The following is a 27,913-nucleotide window of genomic DNA, read 5'->3' as shown; positions in this document are numbered from 1 at the left end:
TTTGCGTAAAAATCAGTGAAAATTTTTGCAGCCTTTTAGAACATGCACAAGCACAGGGCAGGAAAACAACACGCTGGCCTATTCCTCCACAGCCACAAGGATTGGAGGTGGTGTAATCGCAAAAAAAATATATCACAATTTCTTGCAGTGATTTTATGATCTACTAGTTTGAACGCTCACTAACTTTTCAACAAATCTTGTTTGTACAAGAGGATAAAAGAAACTTTGTAATATGTCTCTTATCATGCTCCCTCCTTTTATTCTAAATCTGCAAAGTTTTTTGAAAGGTGAGGTACACTTTATATAAACCCCATGAAATCTGTGTGGCTATAATAGTGAATTGGTAAAGAAAAATAAAGTGCTTTCACAGAGATGTAGCAAATCCAATACGATTATTGCGACGATCAAATTCAGTGTAATACTGCCCTATAAAGGTTGCTCCCAAAATCCAAAGAGGACCCATTGGTGGAGGGATATCCAGACCAGAGAATGCAACATGGCAGACTTCTTCACCAAACTGTAATTGCTGAAAAATAAAATTATAAAAACATTTTATATGGTGCATATTGTTGTGTTTTGGTTTTCTACATTTGATTATTTATTTGGTTATTATTTTAAAAGTTGTCCTGCTACCCTGTCAATAAAATTCTACAGTTACTCATAGATATGCATATGAAAAATTTTTAATTTTCTGCTGCTATGGTGATCCACAAAGACCTTTTACCTAAATGGTTGGGAAGAAACTGAAGTCTTAAAAACCTTTTCCCAGCCATGAGAAGCTTCCATCAACCTCATCACATACAAAGAATGGGTATTCAGGTGGATGAACAAGCATTGGACACCATTGGTCTAAAAAATGGGGGATATATAAATGTTTCTAAACAGTGTCATCTTTTATTAACAGCCAATTTTTGGCATCTAAAATCATAAAATTATAATAAAATTATAATTATGATTGTACACATTGCACAGGACAGGAGTATTTGCATCATACAGAAATATCATACTAGGCCTTCCCAGGTGCCTGCCAGACTGGAGCATTGGAACTGTTATTGTAGTGCCGATCAAATGGGTCCTTACATCATATTTCTGTATATACAATTAAGAAAACAGCTTAGCTCTGTATGTAACATCTCGAACACCACTGATAGTTTGCATCTATCAAACATTTATGGTATATCATGTGGATATGACATAAATAACTTTTACAGGAAAACCTTTAATAAATGTATATATCTGTTTGACCCACCCGCAGGACATATGCTTCTCCTCTTAGTGTATACTCCATTCCCCCCAGATGAAAAGAGATGTCAGGAAGCTGGGAGATTCTATCACAGTCCACGGTATACTGAGGAAAATATGAACATGAATGTTATATAACAAATAAAAAATGAAACGGTTTCCACATAAATAAATGTTAATTCACACAAAATGTTAAATCACACAAAAAAGCAAGATTTTGATTGGTTTCACATAAAAAAAAAACTGTTCCAGCATGTGGATATTCCTTTCACAGGGAAGTGATAACAAACCTGGAGAACAGTGTAACCATACCATTGTGTATGTTATAATTAGCAGCAGAACTGTAAAAAATGCATTTATATTCCAGACTTTAAACCCCCATCCACATGTTTTCAGAAAATCAAGCACAATGTGGATTTTCAATGCTGCATTATGTCAGTTATATATTCAGTCCCCTCTTCGGTCTCAGGAGGTGAATTCCATGGTGAATGCACCGCTCAATCCACTTGTTGCAACTGCATTTTGTGTGGCCAAAACACTAAGAGTTTCAGATCAACTAACAATACAATGTGATACAACTTTATTGATCCCCTGGGGGAAAATTATTTTGTATATAGTGTACTGAGGATTGTTACACAGTTAGAGATGGGTTTAATGATACAAAGACATAAATATTTTGAGAGGCACGTTCTTACATGTCGCTAGTTTCTTGGTTGCATACAAACATAGTTACAGGACATTGCTGTACTGTGTTGTCCTGTAACTATGTACTGTAACAATACAGCAGTAAACTAAGCCATAAGGTAACGCAGTAAACTAAGCCACAATGTAATTTTTAAGAGTTAGCTGAACCATATTTCGATTGCATGCCGAAATATTAATTGCGTTATATAATGTATTAATCTAGGAATACAAAGAATTAGAAGATGCTTTGTAAAACGTGTGGATTTATCATCTCATTTTCATCTGCTATGTGTGTGCAGCCATGTTAACTGTGATTGTTCTAAGCTGCAAAGCAGGAATACGGGTTGTGTGGACTGTACAGCCAAAGGCTATGTTCCCAACTGTGTCAGAGGTGCTGTATAGAGCTTTCATGGAAGAGTGTCCTCTTCCTATTTTCTCTTTACTCCTTTTATTTTTTTATTAAACTTTGCTATAACATACCTTTCATCATTAGCATAGCAAAGACATTTTTTTTCTTATTATTCCCCTCCCTCACTTTTGCCACCCACTTAGTTTCTTGTGCCTACAAACTCCTCTCTGGAAAATTATTATTCATTTTTTGCACACATGCTGGTTATTGATTTTCACCCCACTTTGGTTTAACATTTTCCTGTTTCATATTAGCACATAATTCCCTTCATACTCAACATTTCTACTTCTGATATTGTTGACCCCATTTCTTTCAGCCAACCCTGCACTGCCTTTATATTCCTCTTTAGTTACTCAAATGCTTTCTAGATTCTTGTAAACTTGACCCAAAGACACAGAGCCCCTGTGTGCACATATTGCTTCAAACATTGGTGTTATTCTAAAGCTGTTAACATTTCTATCACTTTCTTTTTTATAAACCTCCCTCAACTGCCCACAGACAAAAAATATCTCTTCTCACTAACACTACGATTAATGTTTCCAAGGACCTTGAGCTTTAACCTTACATCATTTAATAAATTCACATAATTGGACACATGGATTGGCAGCCAACACCATTTTCTTCCCATAGACCGGGGTTTTAATTTATTGCAAAATAAATACACTTTTCTTTTATTTGCAAATTCATATTTTTTTGTGTGTAAAATACCTGTCAGTTAGACCGAGTTCTAATTACTATTATTTTTTTCAATGAAACACTCACCCTTTTGATTCACCAAAAAAACTTCTTAAATTCCTTTTCTAATAATACAGGCTCTACAAAAATTTGGAGTGTTTGCAGTGGATATATTGATCTAGTTATACTACCAATCTTAATCAGCTGAGATCTTCCCATCATTTACAATGGCAGATCACCCCATTTTGCCAGTTACCCCTTTACCTTTTGAAATAGCTTTGAAAAAATTATTTCGATAAATGTTGTCTATCATACCAATTTAGATGAATTTATCCACAGTCCTTTTTCTTAAGTATATCTAAAACTATCCTATAAACTCCATTATAATATATTTTACAAAAGACATGGCACTGAACCTATATATTTGAATTAATATAGATTATTTAATTTATTATTCACAATGAATAATCAGATCAATACAATTGATATCAGATAAATATCCAGATTTTTGGTCAAAATTACATATATATGTACATGTTTAAAACAAGGGCCCTTGTATTATTAAACATAAAGATGACATGGTGAAAGTTACTATGTAATAATAGTCTTTATATGGGAAGGTGAAATGATTAGAAGATACTTGCAAATACAGTTCCTGAATGCAGGTAAACTATGTGCAAACTAGCTTTACTCTACGGGTTGATGCTTTTTTATTAATCTGACTAGTTTAAAAATACAAAGTAGCTTTTATTCATATTACCGCTCCTTCAGATTGTTGTATGGCTCCTACTGCTGCCATCAACACAGATACTGAACCAGCAGGACCAGTGATGTATGCTGCTCCGGTGTCTACTGCCGTTGTGCACCCTTCTTTACAGAACAGGACCTCTGCACCAACTGACACCCTGTAGGACACATTTTGTTAGTTATGACATAATTTGGGAACCTAATTATGTCTTAAACAGTAGGTTTGACTTCTTGTTAAAGACCAATAGCTCTAAGTATACAACACACATGCATATAATATAGAAATATTTTAAATAGGCCATCACCTCACAATTTAGTTCAAAAGTTAATGTGGTATGACCTAGTTGCACAATAAACAACCTCAATCATATGATTTCATAATTTTTTAGTGAGCCCCAAATGTACTTAACTTTGTAGTTATAAAGCCACTAGGGGGAGCTCATAGAAACGTATACAGCTACATACAGCACTAGAGGGGCTGTTAAAATATCTATGACATGAGTTAACCTATTTGTAACTGCAGATAAAGCCCTTTGATTGGGATTAAGAGAAGGACAAATCGGTTGCTAATACAAAGGGCTCTTTAAAAGCTGTACATTATGCTTCCATGGAAGGTATACCACTGTATATATATTGTGTGGATCTACATGGAGTATATTTATGTCTTAATAATTTGTAATTTTTGGAGCCCCAGCTTCCTTACCCTTTCATGTTAATATGCCAGTATCCATGTCTTTTTAGGTTGAGATATTGAAAGCTTCCGGTATAGTATGAAGGATCGGAGCCACCAAAGATAATTTCACCTCCAGGATTCAGGTGGGAATTTCTGTGGCAAAATACAAATTATACTGTATAAAAGGCTCTAGGAACATATTAAAATGTATTATTCATGGCATTAAAAACCAATGAATGGATGATTAAATAATTTTATCTAAGGGTAGCTGCAGACAACAGCCCACATTTATTAGAGTGTTTGTGCCAGTTTTGCACTGAAAAGAACAGGAAAACAAGCTTGCACACATGAAGTGTATACAACAGCGCTTTAATAATGCGATTACAGGCAGTCCCCGGGTTACATACAAGATTGGGTCTGCAGGTTTGTTCTTAAGTTGAATTTGTATGTAAGTCGGAACTGTATACTTTATAATTGTAGCCCCAGACAGAATTTTTTGGATCTCTTTCACAATTGTATATTAAAATTGTTGGGTTGTCATAACCCATTACAGACATCATGTATAACTGTTATAGCTGTTTATTGTAGCCTAGGACTAAAGTACAGTAAATTACCAAAATCCAGAGGTCCGTTTGTAACAAGGGGTCGTCTGTAAGTCAGGTGTTCTTAAGTAGGGGGCCGCCTGTATATACTATACATTAAAATCTTTTCATCTGTTGGGTTGATGTCTTTGCACCTAAGGTTAAATATTTTACACTGATCTATGCCCAAATGTTTAAAGGGAACCTCCCATTCAAATTCATCTACCCAAAATAAATACTTAATAAAAAAACTATGATTAAAAAGCATTGACTAAGGGACTAAGGGCCGGGTGCCAGTTTTGTGTCAGACTTTGCCTGTTCTTTTCAGTGCAAACTGATTGCACAGGTATTTAAGAAGTGTCTGAAAAACATTTTTGGTGCACACGACACCTTGTGGCGCACCCTGCATTATACGCAGGCAAACACACTTTAAGTGCAGCTTGCACTACTCTTTGTAAATGTGCCCCATTGTCCTTATTACTAAATGGTTCTTTTAAATGGATGCAATGTTAAAAAATCAGTTTGTAAACTTATATGCAACTCATCCTGATGTGAGGCCATTGATATTAATGAGGTCCTACATATGCAGTGTTCACTTCCTCCCTAGTCCTGATTGACAGGTCACACTGCTAACAGTACTTAGGGATCGTCTGCCAATATTCAACTACAGACATATACAGCTCTGTACTAAGTACTGTGTTAAATGTTTTACACAGTGCCTTGCTGGAATGTTCAGAGAGAGTTGTGTTGCATCATCCAGCAGTTCATGTCATGTGACCAGAGTTATGTCAACTAATGTCCTATACCCGCTTACATTTGCAAAATCCACCCCATATATGTATCCAATCACATGAAATCACAGCATGCATCCATGGAGGCATGGGGAGAACTAGAAGCTCATGGAGGCATGCTGTGATTGTATGTGATTGGATACATACATGGGGTAGGTTTTTCAAATGTAAGGGGGTTAAGGATCTTAAATGACATCACCATGGTCACATGAGATGAAGTTCTAAATGGTGAAAAGAGGCATAAGGCATGGGGAGGAGCTGCTGGACTAGGCTGATGAGGCCACGCCCCCTCTGACTTGCAGCTGTATGCCAGTTAAGTGTACAGTAAGTTGATTTTATGGGGATGTGAAGAAAACAATTTTTATCTAAAAGAAAGGGGCATTTATTTATTAGGGCTTTATGGGAACCCCATTTTTCACAAATAAAGCTAGTGACAGGTTCCCTTTAAATGCATTGTCCAACTCCACAGCTGAAAACAAAGGTCGGATCTTATTTTCTGATTCCCACTATCTGCAGCATAAAATAATCGTTAAATATAGAGGTGGACAGCCAACATACATTGACATAGATATCTTTCTGTACCATGCTAATTTGAACTTGTATTCATGACATTAAAAACCAAAGAATGGATGATTAAATCATTTTATCTAAGGGTAGCTGCAGACAACAGCTCACATTTATTAGAGTGTTTGTGCCAGTTATGTTTCTGACTTTGTACTGAAAAGAACAGGAAAACAAGCTTGCACACTTGTAAGGTGTATATGACAGCGTTTAGTCGCGGCTGCTCTTTGTCTGCTCAACAGAATTGTGTTACCAAACAGTGGGTTAACAGTGCGCCAAAAAAAAAGTTGGTGCACACTTCCCGAGCAGTGCAGATTGCACAATATTAATGAAGGCCGTGCGCCATACATTAACATGGATATTTTTCTGTACCATGCTAATTCGAACTTGTTCTACATTGTTTGTAACATTTCTTATAGACTTTGTTTTCTATTTTTGATTCAGTGAATAAACAAAGAACAGTGATTAGAGGAAGAAAAAAGCTTGACAGCAATTTGTTAATGCTAGGTCAAGTTACATTTGTCATAAGATCATTCCAGAGAAATATTGGTTCTTTTCACCAACTATTGCTGAGCAACAGCAACATCTAGTGGATAGTTGTTTTCAAATCAATGTAACACATATCAACAAAAATATTTACATAGGACCTGTCACCTTTTCTGACACGTCTCTTTTAGTAACGACATGTCATCTGGATTAAAGGAAACCTACCACTTGAAGTGGCAGGTATAAGGGGGAACTACCGAGCACCAGCTCAGGGTGAGCTGGTGCCGGAGCTTAGTTTTGTTAGTGTTTTAAACCGCAGTATCGCAGTTTAAAACACTTTTTAAACTTTATGGCCGAAGCTGCTTCGGGGCAGGGAGGTACGCGCTCGGCGCACCATGCGCGCGACCGTGCACGCGGCTACATAGGAAGTGAAGGAGAGCCGTACACACGGTCTTGCGTATGGTGCGCCGAGCGCGTACCTCCCTGCGCCGAAGCAGCTTCGGCCATAAAGTGTTTGCGGTTTAAAACACTAACAAAACTAATCTCCGGCACCAGCTCACTCTGAGCTGGGGCTCGGTAGTTCCCTCTTATACATGCTACTTCAAGTGGTAGGTTTCCTTTAAATAAAAGTGAGATCAATATCACTGTAACCCTTCTCTTTTTGCTTATATGGTGTCTGTAAAATCTGATCCAATCCAATCTTACATTGTCAGATGATGTAAGGAAACAGTATCACCCAGTTGTCAATTTTGTTAATAGTTTTTGAGAAGGTGCACAAAAACTACTATTTCATGAATAAGTATTTGTTAAACAAACATGTCAGGAGAGGCGACAGGCCCCCCTTTACCCATTACTACAGAACCAATTCAACATTTAGTTCAACATTCCACTGTGCACTCCGCGACACAATACCATGCACCTAAAGGGGCATTCCAGTTGGAAATCCGACATTATTGTGGCGCACGCCCATTAATCTAAGTGCACCAGAAATACTGGTGGACTGTGGGCTACGACAGGGTGCGCCAGATTCATGAAGACCATGCTTAGGGTTATGTGTTTCATTCCATCTTAGACTTTCCATTCCTGAAGATTTGGAAATTTTATATAGGCCAAATAGAGAATCTGAATAACAAATGTACAGCAAAAAGAAGTCTTTTGCAAAATATGTTTTGGGCACTGGGTGAGAGATTGTTACCACTCAGGGAACCATATTAGTGTTAGTGACATCGATAGGAAGGGGATGGAAAGTTATCTTCTTACTTGTATTGTCTAAAAAAGAAAGGAGATTTTGGTTACCGAAATTGCTGTGGTATGTTATCATAAGTGCCGGAAATGGCAGGTGCAATAAGAAGAAGTAAGCGAAATAACTGTGTATGTTATTATTGTAGATATTGTTATCAATTGTAATTGCATGCAAGAATGTGGAAATGACAAACATATAGATGAAAGTGTTGAAATGGATAAAGGGCACAGCTTAATACATATGTATTGTATAATATGAGGTCCAGATTTTAATTTATTTCATGCAGCTTTGCCCAATTCCTTCTCACCGGCTGTAATACACTGAAAAAACTTCTTCCTGCAGGACTTTCTGAGATAGAATTTGGTCAAAAACAGGTGTGATGTCATCAATCGCTTGCGTTGGGAATCCCATTCCCAATACACCATCGAAGCGTGCAAAGATGAAGGGAAATGCAGGCAGTGCTGTAGCTTCTGCAAAAACCTGGACAATAGGAATGTCTGCAACCTTTAAAATATGGAGGGAAGATTGAAAATAATTTAAATATGTGCCACTGTAAAATGAAATATGTGTATGCACGACATATAAAGTATTTTCTGGAGGGAACAGATTAAAGGGGATTTAAGGGGTTTTCCAACCTGTGTGATTCAACCTATTAGATTCTGGAGCCATTTCAAGCAATCTATCTGTAAAATGAAGTCACAGAGCTGCTTCTCATGGCTCATGGTAGATCTGTGCTACACTGTTTTTGTAAGCCTTTATAGCAGTTAATTGGAGTTGTGAACAGTATATCTCACCACTGTTGACTGTCAGTTTTGACAAGGAAGAAGCATTGCTATTATTATTATTAATACTGTATTATTAGCTGCCTCCTCTCCCACAATTATTATTTATTTGTTCAACCCTCCTACCTCCCCTTCTGTTACACTGTTTTATAAAAGAAAGGGACAAAAGTACTTTTCACTGTTGCATTTGGCTTTCAGCTAGTTGTGAGAATGGTGAAAACATACATATAATGTCATTCTTAGTTGGTTATAGGTTGCATTAGACTATGCCAGTGATGGCGAACCTTTTAGAAACCGAGTGCCCAAAATGCAAACCAGACCCACGTATTTATTGCAAAGTGCCTACACGGCAATTCTAGCATTAAATTATTAAAATCTTCTTGCTTCGTGCTATACCACAGCTTTCAAGGGTCCTGAGGGCACCAATATCGTTAACAGAAGGTAGGAAAATTCAGATTGCCATCTGAGCTTCCCTGAACATGAAAAATTGTGGGGCCAAGAGCAGGAGCTTCAATGGCTCCAATGATAATCTGACCATGTCCTCACCTTCTCTTCCTGCAGTCTCAGGTAGACCCAGATGCTTCACATTTTGGACTACCTGGGTCTGCAGAAGGATCCCTCAAGTCCTGTCTGGTGAATTCTGTGCTGAGGCAACAGCCTGAGTGCCCACTGAGAGGGCTCAGAGTGCCACCTCTGGCACCCGTGCCATAGGTTCGCCACCACTGGACTATGCTATGCTGATTTTAAAAATGCCATTGCTAGAATTCTGAATAATCTCAGAACTTAAGTTTAAACTATAAGTTTAATTCACATTACCTGTCTCCCTGCCAGCCTTATATTGTATACTGTACTGTAGAAAATACTTTAAAGAGGTCACCCTGGAAAATCCACCCACCCAAATGTGCCCCCCATGATCTTCCCCAGCCGCTTTCTCCCTAGCCATTTTTTTTAAAATTTATGTCCAGTAAATTTATTTAAACCGATCTGACCTCTTACTAAATAAGAGGTCAGATCAAGTATCTGCCGGCTTCTCCTACAATGTGACCGCTGGCAGGGGCGTGCTGGGGGTGTGTCGGCACGCCCCCTAATGAATACCGCCGACTGCCAGCACACCAGATACAGGTTTAAATGAATTTACTGGACATAAATTTAAAAAAAAAATGGCTAGGGAGAAAGGGGCTGAGGGGAGGATTATGGGGGGCACATTTGGTGGGTGAGTTTTCCAGGGTCACAGGTCCTCTTTAAGATTTTCGGTAAAGTAGGTAAAGAAGGAAAACTCACAGTTACAATGTCTTGACTTAGGAAACCTCTCACTCCTCCCGATTCATATTGTATAGAGAAACCAGTGCCATTTGCAATGTAGGTATGAGACTTAGATGAGTCATATTGATTGTGAGATGCTGGGATACAAAAATGAAATGTTAATAAAGCAGGTAAATAAGCAGCATACTCAAATGATACAAGATTTCATTCTGTTACATAGTTTGTCAATTTATGCAATTAAGGGTCTATACACTATTTTTAAGTGTTTTATGGATAAAATGAATATGTTAAAATAGTAGAAAAACTTATGGAAACAAGCTGTATATTAGGTGGGGGCAGATATGCTGGGTGCCACATACATGCATTTTGTCATTGGTCGCCTCGAAATACATCCTCCTCTTCCTCCAGGACCGGCAATAATAATAATAATAATAATAATAATGATCAGGAATCAATGAAAGAGCAGTTGCTTGGCTACATAGTAATAATTCATCTTGTTAAGTTGGAGTTTAACCCCTTAAGGACGCAGCCATTTTACAGCTTTAGGCTCAGCCCCATTTTTTGGATTCTGACTTGTGTCGCTTTATATGGTTATAACTTTTGAACACTGTTACTTATCAAAACGATTCTGAGAATGCTTTTTCCCCACATGTTGTACTTCATTTTAGTGGTAAATGTTGGCTGATAAGTCTTGTGTTTATTTTCCAACAATTTCACTTTTTTGAAATTCGAAATCATTACATTTTCAGGTAGATAGATTTACCACCTAAATAAGTTGCTGAATAACATTTCCCATTTGTCTACAGTTTTGAATGACATTTTACATATTTATCATCAAAACCCCCTATATAATCAACCCATTTTCAAATCTGCACCCCTCAAACTATTAGAAACAGCTTTTAGGAAGATCGTTAACCCCTTGAGATCTTCATAGTAATTGAATCAAAATGGAGGTGAAATTTAGAATGGTCAAATTGTGCCGGTTATACGTTCAATTAGCCCTAAAATTTACACATTTCCAAAAGATAAAAATAGAAAACCCACCTTACAATTTGTTCTGCAATTTATCCCAAGTACAGAGAGCCCCCCACATGTCGACGTTACTTGTTTTATGGGTGCACAGCGAGGCGCAGAAGGGAAGGAGCACCCTTCAGCTGCCAGCATTTTAGTTTTCTCGTTGCCTCCTTTTCTAGGCTATGAAATTTTCGCTTTTTCGTTATTGCGGCCATGTGATGGCATTTTTTTTCTTTGCTGGATGAGATGCTTTTTCTAGTTATGCCATTTTGGGGTTGGTATCACCCATTGTTGAAAATTTAGGAACTCGGCTATTAGTTACAGCCGGCACCCCGTGTTTCCCGATGCCAGAGCCAAGCCGGCATCAGCTCAGTGGCGGATATATCTGCCACTGAGCACTAAGTCACTGCGGTCCGTGGTGGGGTTAATGTATGTATTTGAAAAAAATAATTAAAAAAGTTAATAAAAACTCAATGGGTTTCCCTACCACATGTTTCTATGAGGCCTCATAACATCTGTGCATGCAACTATGGGGGAATATAGGTCACATGTCTTTTATAATTTTTCATATGTATGATACAAAGGACAACCTTCCCCTAGAATTATCATCTTCCAAGCAAGTCTAATTTTTCACACCTGAGTCAGACTGGCTAAAGGTGAGGTGTTCATATACCTGCAAGTTATTGGTGTTAATCTGGCTCCTGGTACTTATTTCCTTAATTATCTGATAAACTCTATTTAACCCCTTTGTGACTGATGGTTATTGATGCCTGAATGTCCAGTTAAATTTTTTACGTTCTGCTATGCGCTTCTTTAAATGACTATGGGGCAGATTTACTTTCCCCGCCCATTCGCGATCCAGCGGCGCGTTCCTTGCGCTGGATTCGGGTCCGGCCGGGATTTATTAAGGTAGTTCCTCCGACGTCCACCAGGTGGCGCTGCTGCGCTGAAGAGCATCGGAACGCACTGGAATACACCGAGCCGGGCTGAATGAAGGTAAGTGCAATTTTCGCGACACATTTTTTTTTAAATGCAGCGGTTTTTCCAAATCCATCGGGTTTTCGTTCGGCCACGACCCCCGATTTCCACCGCGTGCATTCCAGCGCCGATGCGCCACAAACCTATCGTGTGCGCCAAAATCCCGGGGAAATTCAGGGGAAATCGGCGCAAATCGGAAATATTCGGGTAACACGTCGGGACGTGTTTTGTCTCTACAAAAGTCTTATATATCATGACAATTTTCCTTTTTTTCATGACATGGGAGACTTTAACTTGATAGGATAGTTTTATTAATTACATTTTTTTTCAATAATTGACTACAAATGTAAAAAATAAGCTTTTTTGTCAAGTAGTAACTGTTACCAAAATATGTCATGAGTATGTACAGTATTATTCCATCACCTATCAACTACATCACCTACAGAAGCAGAGGGAGCATGCACTTTTGCTAAGTGAAAGTGAAAGTCTTTCCTGCAGCTTTTTCTACATTCTGCCTACAGCTGACAGGCCACTTAAAAACGCCTATATCTCCTTAACCTCTCCACCTAGAAACACGATTCATATTAAACAGGGGAGTCTCATATTCAATATGCTATAAGGCAGTGGTGGCGAACCTATGGCACTGGTGCCAGAGGCGGCACTCAGAGCCCTTTCTGTGGGCACCCAGGCCATTGCCTCCAGACAGGACTCAAAGAATATTACTGCAGTTCCAAGCAACTTAAAAGATGCTGCTTTCAGAAAGAAGCTAACATTTTCCATCTTTCTACTGTGTTGATATCCTCAGGAGGCCAATATGATTGAAAGATGTTGAAGAACAGGGAGCAATAAGTTACTGCTTTCATTTTTTGTTGGCACCTCGCAATAAATAAGGGGGGTTTTGGGTTGCTTTTTGGGCACTCGGCTGCTAAAAGGTTTGCCACCACTGCTATAAGGATTGTGTATGGATTTTTAACAGGAGCTATCCACTCTTAAAGTTACAATCGGAAATAGAAAGCTGTACATAAAAATCAAAATTTTTAGTACAATGTTAAGGGTGGATATCTCTGCTTCTGTGAAGCATCCATACACAATTTTAACCCCTAGGGGACACAGCCTATTTTGGCCTTAAGGACGCGGCCCCATTCTTCAAATCTGACCTGTGTCACTATAAGTGGTTATAGTTTTGGAACGCTATGAGATATCCATGGGATTTTTAGATTGTTTTCTCGTGACACATTGTACTTCAAATTAGTTTAAAAATTTGGATGATATCTTTTGTGTTTAGTTATGAAAAAAAACAAAATTTGGAAAAAATTTGGAAAAATTCTTTATTTTCAACGTTCTAAATTCTCTACTTTTGATGCAGATAGTCATAGCACCCAAATAAATTCATAACTTACATTTCCCAAATGTCTGCTTTATGTTGGCATGGTTTTTTAAGATTCCACATATTTTACTAGAATGTTATGAGGCTCAGAATTTAGGTATCATTTTTCACATTTTTTGTAAAATCACCAAAACCTGTATTAGATGGACCTGCTCAACTTCTAATTGACACTGAGAGGCCTAAATAATAGCGAGACTCGTAAATTACCCCATTGTGGAAACTACACACCTCAACGTATGAAAAACCACTTTTAAGAAGTTTGTTAACGCTTTACGTGTTTTATAGGGGTTAAAACAAAATGGAGGTGCAGTCTGCAAATTGTAATATTTTTTCACAATACACCCATTTTGGGTGGAAAATTAAACATTTACAATGGATTAAATAAAAAAAGGCTCCACAAAGTTTGATACCCAATTCCTCCCGAATGCACCGAAACCCTAAATTTGATGGTAACCTGCTGTATGGGCGCACGGCCGGGCATAGAAGGGAAGGAGGCGCCATCCAGATCAGATTTTCTATGTCACATTGTACAGGCTATAATTTTTTTCTTTTTTTTAATGTGGACCTAGAGGGGCTTATTTCTTTTGCCACATGAGATGTACTTTTCTGGTACGTAATTTAGGGGAATCTATAGGCTAATTGGTGAGATTTTATTAACTCTTTGTTGGTGGAGGAAATGAAAATCATCACTTTTCAGGAAGATTTTTATGGGTTTTTTTTTTTGCCCGTTTACCATACCATAAAAATAGTATATTATTTTTATTCTATGAGTCGCCACGATTACAAAAAGACCTCATTTATATAGATTTTTTATTTTTTTCCCATTTTTACTGCATACAAAGTAATTTGGCAAAAATGTTGTTAATTTTAGCATCACCGTCTTTCATATGCATAACTTTTTTATTTTTTGCCTCACAAATCTGTTTAAGGGCTTATTTTTTGCGAGAAGGATTGTTCTTTTTAGTGGTCTTATTTTAGAGTGCATAACATTTTTTAAATCCCTTTTTAGAGCATTTTTATAGGGTATTAATTGAAAATGATCTTTTTTATGGAGCTTTTTTTTGTTTTGTTTTTTACGGGGTTCACTTTGCGGAACTAATAACGATTCTGTTTTATTATGCAGATTGTTACGGACGCAGGGATACCAAATATGTGGGGGTTTTGTGTATTTTATTCAATTGTACTGAATAAAAACCAATTTGGAGAAAATCTTGTTCATTTTAGCATCACCATCTTTTCATATGCATAACTTTTTTATTTTTCAGCTGACAAATCTGGTTAGGGGCTTATTTTTTGCGAGAAGAGTTGTTCTTTTTAGTGGGCTTATTTTGGAGTGCATAACATTTTTTAAATTACTTTTTAGAGCATTTTTTGATAAGGTATTAATTAAAAATTATCTTTTTTCGGAACGTTTTTGCGTTTTTTTTCTACGGCGTGTACCGTGCGGGTCCAGTAACGATTCTGTTTTATTATACAGATTGTTACGGACGCGGCAATACCAAATATGCGGGGTTTTTTGTGTTTTTGTGTTTTTTATACTTTATTAAGTGTTTTTATGGGAAAGTGACATTTTAGGGGCTTATATTTTTATGTATTTATTTTTTATTTATTATAATGTGTAGTGTTAAGTGTTTTTGCATATTTTTACTTCTACATACTTGAACTTAAACCAGTGATGCTCTGATCACTGGTTTAAGTTCAATACACTGCTCTACAATACTATTTTATTGTAGAGCAGTGTAAACTGTCTGAGCAAGCTTGCGCATGCTCAGACAGTTTACAGCCAGACCCGGAAGGGGTCTGGCTGCCATGGAGACTGGGCAGCTCCGGGGCACATGCCAGTCCTCGGAGCTGCCCAGAAGTGGATCGGATCCCCCGGTAAGCGGCACGGGGGATCCGATCCACAGCGCAAACACCCTTACACGCCGCGGTCATGTTTGACCGCGGCGAGTAAGGGGTTAACACCCGCGATCGGAGCCGGCTCCGATCGCGGGTGTTAGCGCAGGCTGTCAGCTGTACTAGACAGCTGACAGCCGCTGCTTCTGGTACCGGCTCCGTTCGTGAGCCGGTGCCAGAAGCAGGACGTTATAGAACGTCCCCGTGCGCTAAGCATCTAGCGCCGGGGACGTACTATAACGTCCTGGTGCGCCTAGGGGTTAATGGAAAAATAATTGTTTTTCTAGATTCCAGGGTTCAGGACATATAGCCTTCTGAAGTTGGCCACTGTCATAACGTTTCTAAAGATTATTTCTCCACTAGGTATGTGCAAATAAAATGTATAAAGACGTATGGCAGTCAGTTAATTTGCAGCCTGACTTTCCAGTTTTCACTGACTTTGCAAACATTCCAAAGGGACTGAAACACTCTGGCAGGTTGTCTATATAAAGGCTAAACTGGTGACCCTAAGCCATAACAAGAGAAGTTGGTCATTCCAAGTATGTGATTTCTAGAATATTGCATTTTTACAACATCACAAACTTATTCAATTACCCCAAGAAGGCTGGTCACCCTTGAAAGACACACGCAAGAGAGGTCAGAATAATGCAGAGGATCTCTATGAGTAATTGTTTCAACACTGCAGCTAGAATTGTTTAGCGCTGAGCAGGATAATGATCTTTCTGTTTGTACTGAAAACCCACTCTGCAGCTACCAGACCTCTCCTTGGCAGAGAGAATGAAAAGGCTAGACTCATGTCATGTGCACCAAGGAAAATTAGTTCACAGTTCATTTTAGTGATGAAAGACATGTGACGTAATAGTACGTCACATGTCGGGTCCCGGTACATGGAGAGGGCTCGTGGGCCGAGCCCTCTCCATAGCCGGTAAGTCTTAGCTGCATATTGCAGCAAAGGCTTACCGGTAACACCCGCGATCGGTGCCAGCACCGATCGTGGGTTTTTTACTGCTGATCGCTGCTGGCAAAGGTGCCGACGGCTTCAAAAAGACGGCAGCGCGCGGGCGCCGCCATCTTCTGAGGATCGTCGCTCCAAGTGACGTCATCGGGGAGTGGCTATCCGTCGCCATGGTAGCTTCGGGTCTCACGAAGACCCGAAGCTACTTCGGGTTAACCCATTCATTACAATGTGCTATCAGCACATTGTAATGTATGAGTAGTAAAATCCCCATATACTGTAGTATGGCAGTATATGATAGGATCGTACAGACTTCCTAGGCTTAAAGTACCCTAGGGAGTCTGAAAAATAGTAAAAAAAAAAGTAAAAAAAAAAATTGTAATAAAAAAACCTAAAAATTCAAATCACCCCCCTTTCCCTAGAACTGATATAAATATAAATAAACAATACAAATCATAAACACATTAGGTATCACCATGTCTGAAAATGCTCGATCTATCATAATATGATAATGGTTTTTCCCCCGTAATGGAAAATCGCGCCCAAAGTCAAAAAAGGCACCTTTTTGCCATTTAAAAAAAAATTAAAAATTCTATAAAAAGTGATCAAAAGGTCGTACAGTCCTAAAAATGATAACATTGTAAACGTCATCAAAATCCGCAAAAAACGTCACAACCCACAGCTCCGTACACCAGAGTATGAAGAAGTTATTAGCGCCAGAAGATGGCAAAATCCCCCCAAAAAATTTTGTACAGGAGGTTTTAATTTTTTTATATGTATGAAAACATTATAAAACCTATACAAATTTGGTATCCCCGTAATAGTACCGACCCAAAGAATAAAGTAGGCTTGTCATTTGGGGCGCACAGTGAAATCCGTAAAATCCAAGCCCACAAGAATACGGCACAAATGCGTTTTTTTACCAATTTCGCTGAATTTGGAATTTTTTCCCCGCTTCCCAGTACACGGCATGGAATATTAAATACTACCATTTTGAAGTGTAATTTGTTACGCAGAAAATAAGCCATCACACAGCTCTGTACATGGAAAAATAAAAAAGTTATAGATTTTTGAATGTGGGAAGTGAAAAATGAAAATGCAAAAACGAAAAAGGGCTGCGGCGGGAAGGGGTTAATTTATTTGCCTGATAAATTGATAAACAGGGGAAATTGTACAGATACATGACAGAGTTAATGCAAGTGTGTATCAGAACCTTTTTCAACAACTAATGGCCCCTTACTTCTGTTTTACACTCACCCAGCAATTTTCATGCAGGACACTGCTCCCTCTCAAACAGAAAAATGGGTCAAGCAGAACCGTGAAACAGAAAACATTGAAACAATGAAACGGCAACCCCAGACTCCTGATTTAAACCCATTAAAACCCCCTGAAAAATCCTTGACGACAGAGTAATGACGAAGAAACCCACAACAGTCACAGAACTGTGTAAGAGACTAGACGAAGAATAAACCAAAATCCCACCGAACCAGTGTAAGAGACCAATGATGTCATGTGGCCATCGATGTGCTGAAGGAATTCATAGCAAAGACCTGTGCACCTCCTACTGATTGGCAACTACTGTAGGCTTCCGAAAATGTATTTATAATATTTTTCCATGATACAGTCATTTCTGTTCTCTAATTATGATCATCATGTTTTGTACTGTTTATACTTTTATAAAACACGGTTCTAGTGACATGAGGCATGATGTACCCCTTGCATATATATAAAGTAGATAGATAGATAGATAGATAGATAGATAGATAGGTAGATGTTTCTGCTCCTCTTTTATTTTGTAGCAATTAGACCTTATCCTGACTTTAGGTTTTTGTCCTTTCTCTACAACATAAAGCCCCCCCCCCCCCCCCATAGGAGCTGCATGTCCCTTTTTCAGAAACAGATTGATCGGTCTGCATACCTGAGATGGGACAGCTTTAACCCTAAACATAAAAAAATACATCATCTACATCCAGGCCATTCAATATAATCGGATCTGCTCTAGTCCAATAGACAGAAACACTCATCTAAGATCGCCTTACAATAAAAGAAGCAGAAACATCTACCTTTGGCAAAACACTTTTGCAGTCCTGGCCATAATAATTCAAAGTGATGGAGCACCTTATCTGTGGGGAGAGGTCAAGGGATGGTCCCGGATGGATCCGAAACATCCAAAAGTTGGAAGAATGTATAATGTAGTAGCTCCGGTCACATTACATTATACCTGGCCATAATACCCTGTATCATGGGTGCTCCCCGTGCCCCTCGCTGTCTGCCAGCGCCACGCTCACGCCACTTACCTGTCCTTGCTTCAGCTCCATCATCCCAACGTGTGCATCCCCATCTCCTAGGGCACTCAAGCTCGAATATTTAAAAGGCCAGCATGCTGCTGATTAGTGCTGCCGTTCCGTGGAAATTGCATAAAATCTGGTCTCTCCCAACATTCCCCGCCAGATCTTCGTGCTTATGTTGTTGAGAAAGCTTGTATCCCTGCCTTATCCCCTTGCCCTGGCCTCCTGCTTTGTTCCTGACATTGATCCTGTGCTGCCTCCTGCCTGACCACGAATCTGCCTGTCATCTTTGTACCTCGCCTTGGCTGCCGCCGCGGACAAAGTCGCGCCTGTGAAACGACCTGGAGGTACCACACCGCAGCAAGTCCAACCCGCTTTCTTGCGGGCTCTGGTGAAAACCGAGTACCACTTAAATTCCGGTCCCAGGTGTCGGCTTACGTCATTGTATGTGGTGGTCCAGTGGGACAAAATTAGAGACGAATTTGGGGATACAAGTTTATTACCCTCTTTGACATCCTCCACACAGTTATCCTGAGATAAGGTTCTTCAGAAACTCCAGAGTCATTAACTTGGAGGCAATAAACTATCACACTGCCCAAGTAGTCTAATTAACCCCTTCACGCTCCGTGGCGGATATATCCGCCACGGAGCGCAGTGACTTAGCGCTCAGTGGCGGATATATCCGCCACGGCGCTTATGCCGGCTCGGCTCTGGATCAGAGCCGAACCGGCATCGGGAAACACGGGGTGCCGGCTGTAACTAATAGCCGACACCCCAGTGTAACACCCGCGATCGGAGTTGTCTCCGATCGCGGGTGCTTAACCCGTTAAATGCCGCGGTCAGCGCGACCGCGGCATCTAACCTGCATCTGGGGGGTCTTTCCTCCACGATCGGCCCCCCCGAACCGTTTTCGGGGGGCGCCGATCGTTGCTATAGTAACTCTGGGGTCCGATCTGGACCCCAGAGTTACTTGCAAGAATTGCCAGTAAGATGGCGTCTGTGACGTCATCTTACTGGCACAGTGCCAGCCTATGCAAGTGCATAGGCTGACACTGATAATACTCTGCAATACATCAGTATTGCAGAATATTATCATGAAGAAGCAATCAGAAGATTGCTTCTTCATGTCCCATGGTATAAAAGTGAAAAAGTAAAAAAAAAAAAGTTATTCAATAAAAAAATAAAGTCATAAATCACTAAAAATGCCCCAAACTCCCAAAACATATAAAGAGACATATAACTCAAAAAAAGTCTAAATCATAACACAAACCCCACATATATAGTATCACCGCGTCCGTAACAACCCGTAGAATAAAAGTAAATCATTATTGAACCCCCACGATAAACGCTGTAAAAAAAAACTGGTATAAACCCTCCAAAAATTATGATTTTTACCTTTTCAATCCCACAAAAAATGCTATAAAATGCGATCAAAAAACCGTATGTACTCAGACATGATACTGGTGCAAAGTACAACATGTCCCGCAAAAAACAAGCCATCAACCAGCTCCGTAGCCAAAAAAGTAACAATGTTATGCCACTTGGAAGACGGCAATACATAAATGATAGATTTTTCCCCACAATAGGGTTTTGTTTGACAAATTTAGTAAAACGTAAGAAAATATATTCATGTCTGGTATCCCCGTAATCATATCAACCCATAGAATAAAGATAACATGATTATTAGTCTATACGGTGAACACCAAAAAAAAAAAAGTAAAAAATCCAGTACAGAATTGATGCTTTTCTACTCCTGCCCTCAAAAAAAGTTCCTAAATTTTCAACAATAGGTGATACCAACCCCAATATGGTAACAATGGAAAAAGCATCTCATACCGCAAAAAAAATGCCGTCACATGGCCCCAATAACGAAAAAGCGAAAATTTTATAGTCTTCAAAAGGGGCCAATGAGGAAACTAAAATCCTGGCAGCTGCAGCGCCCTCCTTCCCTTCTGCACCTCGCTGTGCGCCCATAAAACAAGTCACAGCCACATGTGGGGGGTCTTTGTACTCAGGAGAAATTGCAGAACAAATTGTATGGTGGGTTTTCTCTTTTTATATTTTGGAAATGTGTAAATTTTAGGGCTAAATGAACGTATAAGGGAACAATATGACCATTCTAAATTTCACCCCCATTTTGATTCAATTACTATGAAGATCTCAAGGGGTTAACAATCTTCGTAAAAGCTGTTTCTGATAGCTTGAGGGGTGCAGATTTGAAAATGGGTTGGTTATATAGGGGGTTGTGATGCTAAATATGTAAAATTTCATTCAAAACTGTATTTATCCCCAAAATAGTCAATTCTGAAAATCCGGAAAAGCGATATTCTATTTGTAAGCCGCGTAACATCAAAATAAATTATCCAGACATTTCAGAAATTATGAAAATGTAAAGTAGACAAATGGGAAATGTTATTCAGCAACTTATTTAGGTGGTAAATCTATCTGCCTGAAAACGCAATGATTTAGAATTTCGAAAATGGCAAATTTTTCAAAAAATTTATCATATTTTCTTTTTTTTGTAAATAAACGCAAAACTTATCTGCCAAAATTTACCACTAAAATGAAGTACAACATGTGGGGAAAAAACAATCTCAGAATCGCTTTGATAAGTAACAGTGTTCAAAAGTTATAACCATATAAAGCGACGCAAGTCCGAATCGGGCTGAGCCTTAAGCTACAAAATGACTGCGTCCTTAAGGGGTTAAGGACCTGTTGTCTAAAATTTTGTTATTGCTATTGTTCTTTTGTTTACATTTTGTTTGCATTACTTCTCTGTTCATGGTGTATAAGATTTGTGTCACTTCAGAAAGCCTGTTATACCATGAATGATGAAGGGACCTAAGATGTCCCGAAAACTTGCTTTTTTTATGGCGTTCACTGAGAGAGTCCAATAACATTTCAGATTTATTGTATAGATTGCTGCACATGCTCATTAGATTACAGCTGGGTCATGACTGGATTTATGAGATTGCGCAGCCCCGGGTACTTGTCGGACCCCAGGGCATCCATCAAAATTACATACCGTGTTACATGCTTAATAGCGGGTCCGATTGCAGGTGTTACAGGCGGATGTCAGCTGTAATATACAGCGGACACCAGCAGCTTCTACCCCTGACTCCCCTTGGAAGCTGGTGCCAGAAGCAGGATGTTTTAGTACGGCACCGCTTGGCAGGCTACCTGAGCCTGTGCTATACGATTAAGTCCACCATCGGGAAGGGGTTTATTGATTATTTTACATTACCTTGTTCTCTGCCAGAAGCGTGTGGTGAGTCCCTTGATTTATTTATATTGCTGACAAAGGCATTTTTGAATTTAACATACCATAGGCTATTAAAACTGTCTTTGGAGGAAAATAACTTTCTGGGTGACAGGCGCTCATTTCACCATTTCTCATGAGTGGATGGTTCTGCTGATTCTCTCTGCGCCTTAGCGGTCACAGTATTGCGCTCTTACTGCTACACCTATATACCTTGCAATCCGTGCCTGATGAAGGTCTAATGTATATAGACCGCAATGTTGCATGTACATTTGGATTGCTACCCTACTTTTCACTTTATATAAAATATACTATTTTGAAAAATTCATCTAATAAGGAGTGCCAATTCTTCTTGAAATTATCCTTAAGAAAGCAGGCAATAATGATATCTTCTAAACCACTTCCAATAAGCAATGTTTAAGTTAAAATTGCTTACCACAGGCACTGTACAGTGGGGAACATTGACTAGATGGCACCCACAAGTTGGCAGATCCAGTGTCAAAAACAACCTTGAATTTCTGTGATGGAGAACCAACGCTGATCTCCCCAAAATACTGCGTCTGCAAAACATGCACCAAAACAAATCAATATTCTTATTTATTTTTATAAGACATATTACATAAAACTTACTGATGGTGGTAGGTTTAGTTGGTAGGAGTTCCCTATTAAAGTTTCTATTTTGAGTCAAAGGGTTAAATAGTCATCTTTATTCTCCTTGATGTGTCTATGTGATATTTCTTTGTATGTTTATGTAATGTGCTGCTCACATCCAAATAGTTGGTGAGAAATGTTGGCGCTGTTCCATTATTAGGATATCCAGTTCCCTTCAGCCTTAGTTGTGGAAATACATCAGAAACTTTTACTCCCATGGCTCTCAGGGTCTCACGGATTGATGGCATTTTTCGGAGTGGGATTCTACAATAAAAACAAAAGAATTATTTGCGCTTGAAAATAAAAATTTTTGAAGCCTAAAAAAACTGTGGGAAAAATAAGCATTTGATACACTACTGATTTTTCAAGTTTTTCACCATGGAGAGGTCTGTAATTTATATCATGGCTACACTACAACTGTGAGAGATAGATTCATAAAGACTGAAATGCATCTTACTGAGCAATTCCTTTGTTGCCCTGGCAAAGTGTTTTATGTCAGTGTCATTCTGAAATACTCATCCATGACCCATCTTCAATGCTCTTACTGATGGAAGGAGGTTGTTGGCCACATGACCCCATCCATCCTTCCTTCAATATGGTGAATTTGTCCTGTCTTTTTCAATGTGTGTCCAACTATCTATAAGAGCCTTGTTTCTACTCCAGCATACTCATACACACCCCATAGTGAGTATTTTGCCTATTAAGAGCAAAGGGAATTTTTCACCACACACACACACACTATAATATCACATTGTCTGACATATAGATAAGTTTCTGTAGTAGGGGATGGGAAGACAGGAAGATATTCTTCTGGGGTCCTACTCTTTCTAGAGACATGATGGTTGGACAGCTAACTTTCAGCAGTGGGAAATCTGTATGTCAAGAAACAAGCAACAGCCTCCTGAACTATTTATACAGCTGACTTTGCTGTTATGGAAGCAATTGACTTTTGGTACAGGTAAGCCTAGAAGCATTTATTAAATGTAGATATTAAGATATAATTTTTAAAATAAATCATTCCAAATTCCTTAAATTGTATTCTGTATTAAAGTTTGGTTGAGTTAAACAACATAAAGGAAAAGCTACAAAAAGTTAGAAATCTACTAACTATGTTAATGACAACTAGGGCTGAAAACAGAAGACCACAGAGAGACACTCTATTTTTGAATTTTCACCGCTTATCTAAATGATACCCAGTTATGGTTTATTACTAATTTGATCGGCGTAATCCGATCGCGTGCGCCAAAACCCCTGGGCAATTCAGGGAAAATCGTCGCAAATTGGAAATAACCCGTCGGAAAAACGCGATTCGGGCCCTTAGTAAATGACCCCCATGGTGTGGTCCTGTCCGGTAATAAGGAGATTCTGGGAAGGGTTATTCAGGAGGATTGATGATACTCTTAAGATCAAACTCCCCCTACTACTGATTACAGCTCTATTTGGTCTGGTTGAAGATCTAACAATAGCTAATTCATATGGAAATCTGATTATAAAATTAATGAATATAGCAATGACATAGTATAGTTTGAAAATGGGGTTCAGATATCCCTCCAAAGATGTGTGTAGACTATCCTTACAGATAAAAGAATATGGAAAAGAAATCGACTTAAAATTACCACAAAAGCGCAAAAATGGAATAGCATTTGGCGGTTGTGGCTCTAACATGTTTTACGTTTTTTTTTTTGTTTGTTTTTTTCTGTCAGTGCACACAGGGGAGGGGGGATTTATGTGTTATTCTGTGTGGAGAAGATTGTATAATTCTCTAAGCTTTCTTCTTTTAAAGGAACTAAAGTATTCTGTTGAACTTTTGATAGGAGGTCGGGGATCTCCAGGGAGTGGCACAAAGATGGTGTCACCCTTCGGGATCCTGGGTTTCCGAGATGGTCATATTTATGTACATATATCTTATCTGTGATGAGAATGTATACACTGTAATTTGAGACTTTGTAAATTTTTGATGCAAATAAAGTGATATTAAAAGAAAGAAAAGGGGTGAAAAAGAGCTGCGTTACATGGGAACTTCTCAGATCTCTTATTAAATGGGTTCAAATTTAAAAAAAAATCATATACATAATTATATGCAGGATTATGTCTGTAGATAGTATATATGATTGCATAAGTACCACAGTGTTATTGGCTGCAGTATCTATCAGCTTATGTTAAGGTATAAGACATGATGCAAAAACAAAGATACCTCAATGAGAGCACAGGTCAACATATGGGCCATGAACTGGGGCTTACCATGTACCACTGTACTACCCAGTTCATGGCCCATATGTAGACCTGTGCTCCGATTGAAGCATCTTTGTTTTTGCATCATGTTTTATACCTTAACCCCTTAAGGACGCAGGGTTTTACGGCTGATTTCTCGCTCTCCAACTTCAAAAATCCATAACTTTTTCATTTTTATGTGTACAGACCTTTGTGAGGGCTTATTTTGTGCGTAACAAATTTTACTTTCCCGTGATGCTGAAAAAAAATTCCAAATGTGGAAAAATTGAAATTGTGGGCTCAGTTTTTACGACTTTCACTCTTCGCTCCAAATAACATGCCTACTTTATTCTTTGGTTCGGTGCGATTGCGGTGATACCAAATTTATATAGGTTTTATTGTGTTTTAATACATTTTCAAAAATTAAACGAATGTGTACAAAAAAGAAAAAAAAATTTTTGCCATCTTCTGACGCTAATAACTTTTTCATACTTTGGCGCACGGAGATGTGTGAGGGGTCATTTTTTGCTAAATGAGGCGAAATTTTCATTGCTACTATTTTGAGGTCTGTGCGACATTTTGATCATTTGTTATTTCATTTTTTATGTTATGTAAAAAGGTGTAAAAGTCGCATTTTGGACATTTGGGCGCCATTTCCCGCCTCAGAGGTCACCGCCGGCCGTAACCGTTTTTATATTTTGATAGATCAGGCATTTTGGGATGCAGCGATACCTAATATGTCTGTGATTTTTACTGTTTGTTATGTTTTATATCCGTTCTAGGGAAAGGGGGGTGATTTGAACTTTTAATATTTTATTCATTTTTTTAATTTTTTTAAACTTTTTTTTTTCTTTTGTTTTTCACTATTTTTTAGACCATCTAGGGTACATTAACCCTAGATGGTCAGATCGCTGCTACCATATACTGCAATACTACAGTATTGCAATATATGGCATTTTTGCAGGTCATACATTACAATGAGCCACTGGCTCATTGTAACGAACCTGCATAAGCCATGTAGCCTCGTGTCAAAAGAAGACCCGAGGCTACCATGGCAACCGATCGCCGCCCCCCGATGACGTTCGGGGGCGTGGCGATCGGAAAAAAGACTTTGCCGGCGGCGTTTAGAGGGTTAATAGCCGCGATCGGTGCAAGCAACGACCGCGGTTATTAGCGGTGGGGGTTTTCTGCAATATGCAACAACCCCCACCTCTGTATGAAGAGGACTCAGCCCGTGAGCCCTCTTCATACTTCCCTTATACCTCTGCGCCGTAGAGCTACGGCGCAGAGCGTTAAGGGGTTAAAGGAGTATTCCCATTTTAGCAAATTAATGTTAATGTTTGTATTAAATCAGTAATACTGATTTAATTTCAGCAAATTTATATTCTTGTTTGTATTATAAAAAGTTATTCAATTTTCCAATATACTTTCTGTATTAATTCCTCTTAGTTTTATAGATCTCTGCTTGCTGTCACTCTGTAGAAAGTTTCTATGTTTACTTTCAGTGGACAGAAATCCGACCATGGTCACACACGTGCACGGCTCATTAGTATCATAGGCAGTAATCAGGGCTGTGTGTTATAACGAGCCGCGCACCTGTGTGACCATGGTCATATTTCTGTCACTGAAAGTAAACATAGAAACTTTCTACAGAGTGACAGCAAGCAGAGATCTAGAAAACCATGAGAAATTGATACATAAAGTATATTGGTAAATTGTATAACTTTTTATAATACAAACAAGAATATAAATTTGCTGAAATTGGAATACCTTTTTAACATAAGCTGATAGATACTGCAGCCAATAACGCAATGGATACTTCTCCAATCATATCCATATATCCATATATCTATAGATATAATCCTGTATATAATTATGCATATGATTTAATAAATTGATCTCATGATACAGTGGTATACATTATATACTGTTTATGGTGTACTCTGTATACTCTTTATGGGCAAGTATTGTAAGTTGATAGCTGATAGCTGATAACTAAGAGTCTAAGAGACTAAGACTCAATTGTATTTTCTTTTACTTTACATTACTGATTTAATTTCAGCTGAAAACACTTGTGTGCCTGGAATATTTGCTATGTATCTGATGGGGTGGGGTCCCTTCCAGAAGCACCTACTTATTACAAGGAATACATAACAAGGACATACAATATATAGTGTCTTTTTTAAAAGAAGGCACAAAAAAACCAACAGACTCGGCTGCTAGATATATCACTAAGATAAATCAAAGTGTCCAACCCCTCCACCAAAAAGACAGGCACAAATATCCAGACTTAAGATACATGACCCCAAATGTGTAACATATGCAATAGTATTCCATACAGTTATACAAGTCTGGCCATAGCATGTAGGGAATTTCCTGACACATATGTCAGATCTCCACTTTAAGGAAATAAGTGCTATGACTTCCTTTCATCATTTGCAGAGCTGTGCCACCCAGACTGATAATAAAATGAGCTTACCTTCTGAGTCCTTCACAAGATACCATGAACAAGACAAGGAAGAGCACTCTGAGGATAATTGATGCCATTGGTTACAAATCTTCCAGAAACACTATTCCTTTCAATACTTTTCTGTATGTTCCCTTCTCCTTGTGTTTCTGTGCCCTCTCTTCTAACTATGCTATTAATGGTGTTTGCTTTTCCTTCTAGTTCACTGTTTTTCTTACTATATTTCAGTCTACAAATGCCTGTTACATTAACTTCTGTTATATATATGTCTTTCTATCTAACCTCTGCTATTGGAATTTTCTGTCCTTCCTTGATCTCTTATATACAGTTGGCTGGCTTTAACCAACTGCATGGGATTGGTTGAGTTTGGATGCCCCACCTTTTTATCCAATATCAGGCTTTTAAGCCTGACTTTAACCATTAGTCATGATTAAATCCTATGTCATAATAACACACGTATGGGAATATACAGAAAAAAGGTCATAGAGGAGTTTTTTTATATCAACTTTATTATCAACTCTCAAATTACAATGAGGGACGTGTATCAAACTTTTGGCTTGCCTTTTTCTTTGACTTTGAGACTTTTCAGGGTGCTAGTGCTCATTTGGGACTTTTTGCGCTTGAAAACAGCCTTCTTTCAAAGTTCGCCATTGTCTAGTTTTCTGCAGTG

The 27,913-nt window shown here is 38.6% G+C and overlaps 1 protein-coding gene and 1 long non-coding RNA gene across 2 annotated transcripts; one reads left to right on the top strand and one right to left on the bottom strand.

Moving 5' to 3' along the window:
• Positions 1 to 121: 121 nt before the first annotated feature.
• REN (renin) lies at positions 122 to 27,437 on the bottom strand. The gene is made up of 10 exons (XM_072137575.1): positions 27,256 to 27,437; positions 22,682 to 22,829; positions 22,351 to 22,474; positions 10,156 to 10,274; positions 8,400 to 8,596; positions 8,110 to 8,118; positions 4,461 to 4,583; positions 3,771 to 3,915; positions 1,250 to 1,348; positions 122 to 526 (listed from the first exon to the last, which is right to left on the bottom strand). The coding sequence occupies exons 1-10, from the start codon at positions 27,321 to 27,323 to the stop codon at positions 365 to 367; spliced, it is 1,194 nt and encodes a 397-aa protein (XP_071993676.1). The 5' UTR covers positions 27,324 to 27,437; the 3' UTR covers positions 122 to 364.
• LOC140119006 (uncharacterized) lies at positions 2,032 to 8,893 on the top strand. The gene is made up of 3 exons (XR_011853305.1): positions 2,032 to 2,070; positions 4,499 to 4,573; positions 8,435 to 8,893. It is a non-coding gene; the product is annotated as an uncharacterized lncRNA (long non-coding RNA).
• Positions 27,438 to 27,913: the final 476 nt, after the last annotated feature.

This window comes from Engystomops pustulosus, chromosome 2, assembly GCF_040894005.1.
Source record: "Engystomops pustulosus chromosome 2, aEngPut4.maternal, whole genome shotgun sequence".
Lineage (NCBI taxonomy): Eukaryota > Metazoa > Chordata > Amphibia > Anura > Leptodactylidae > Engystomops > Engystomops pustulosus.
The sequence above is the reverse complement of the archived record's forward strand: the minus strand, read 5'-3'. Positions and strand labels throughout refer to the sequence as shown.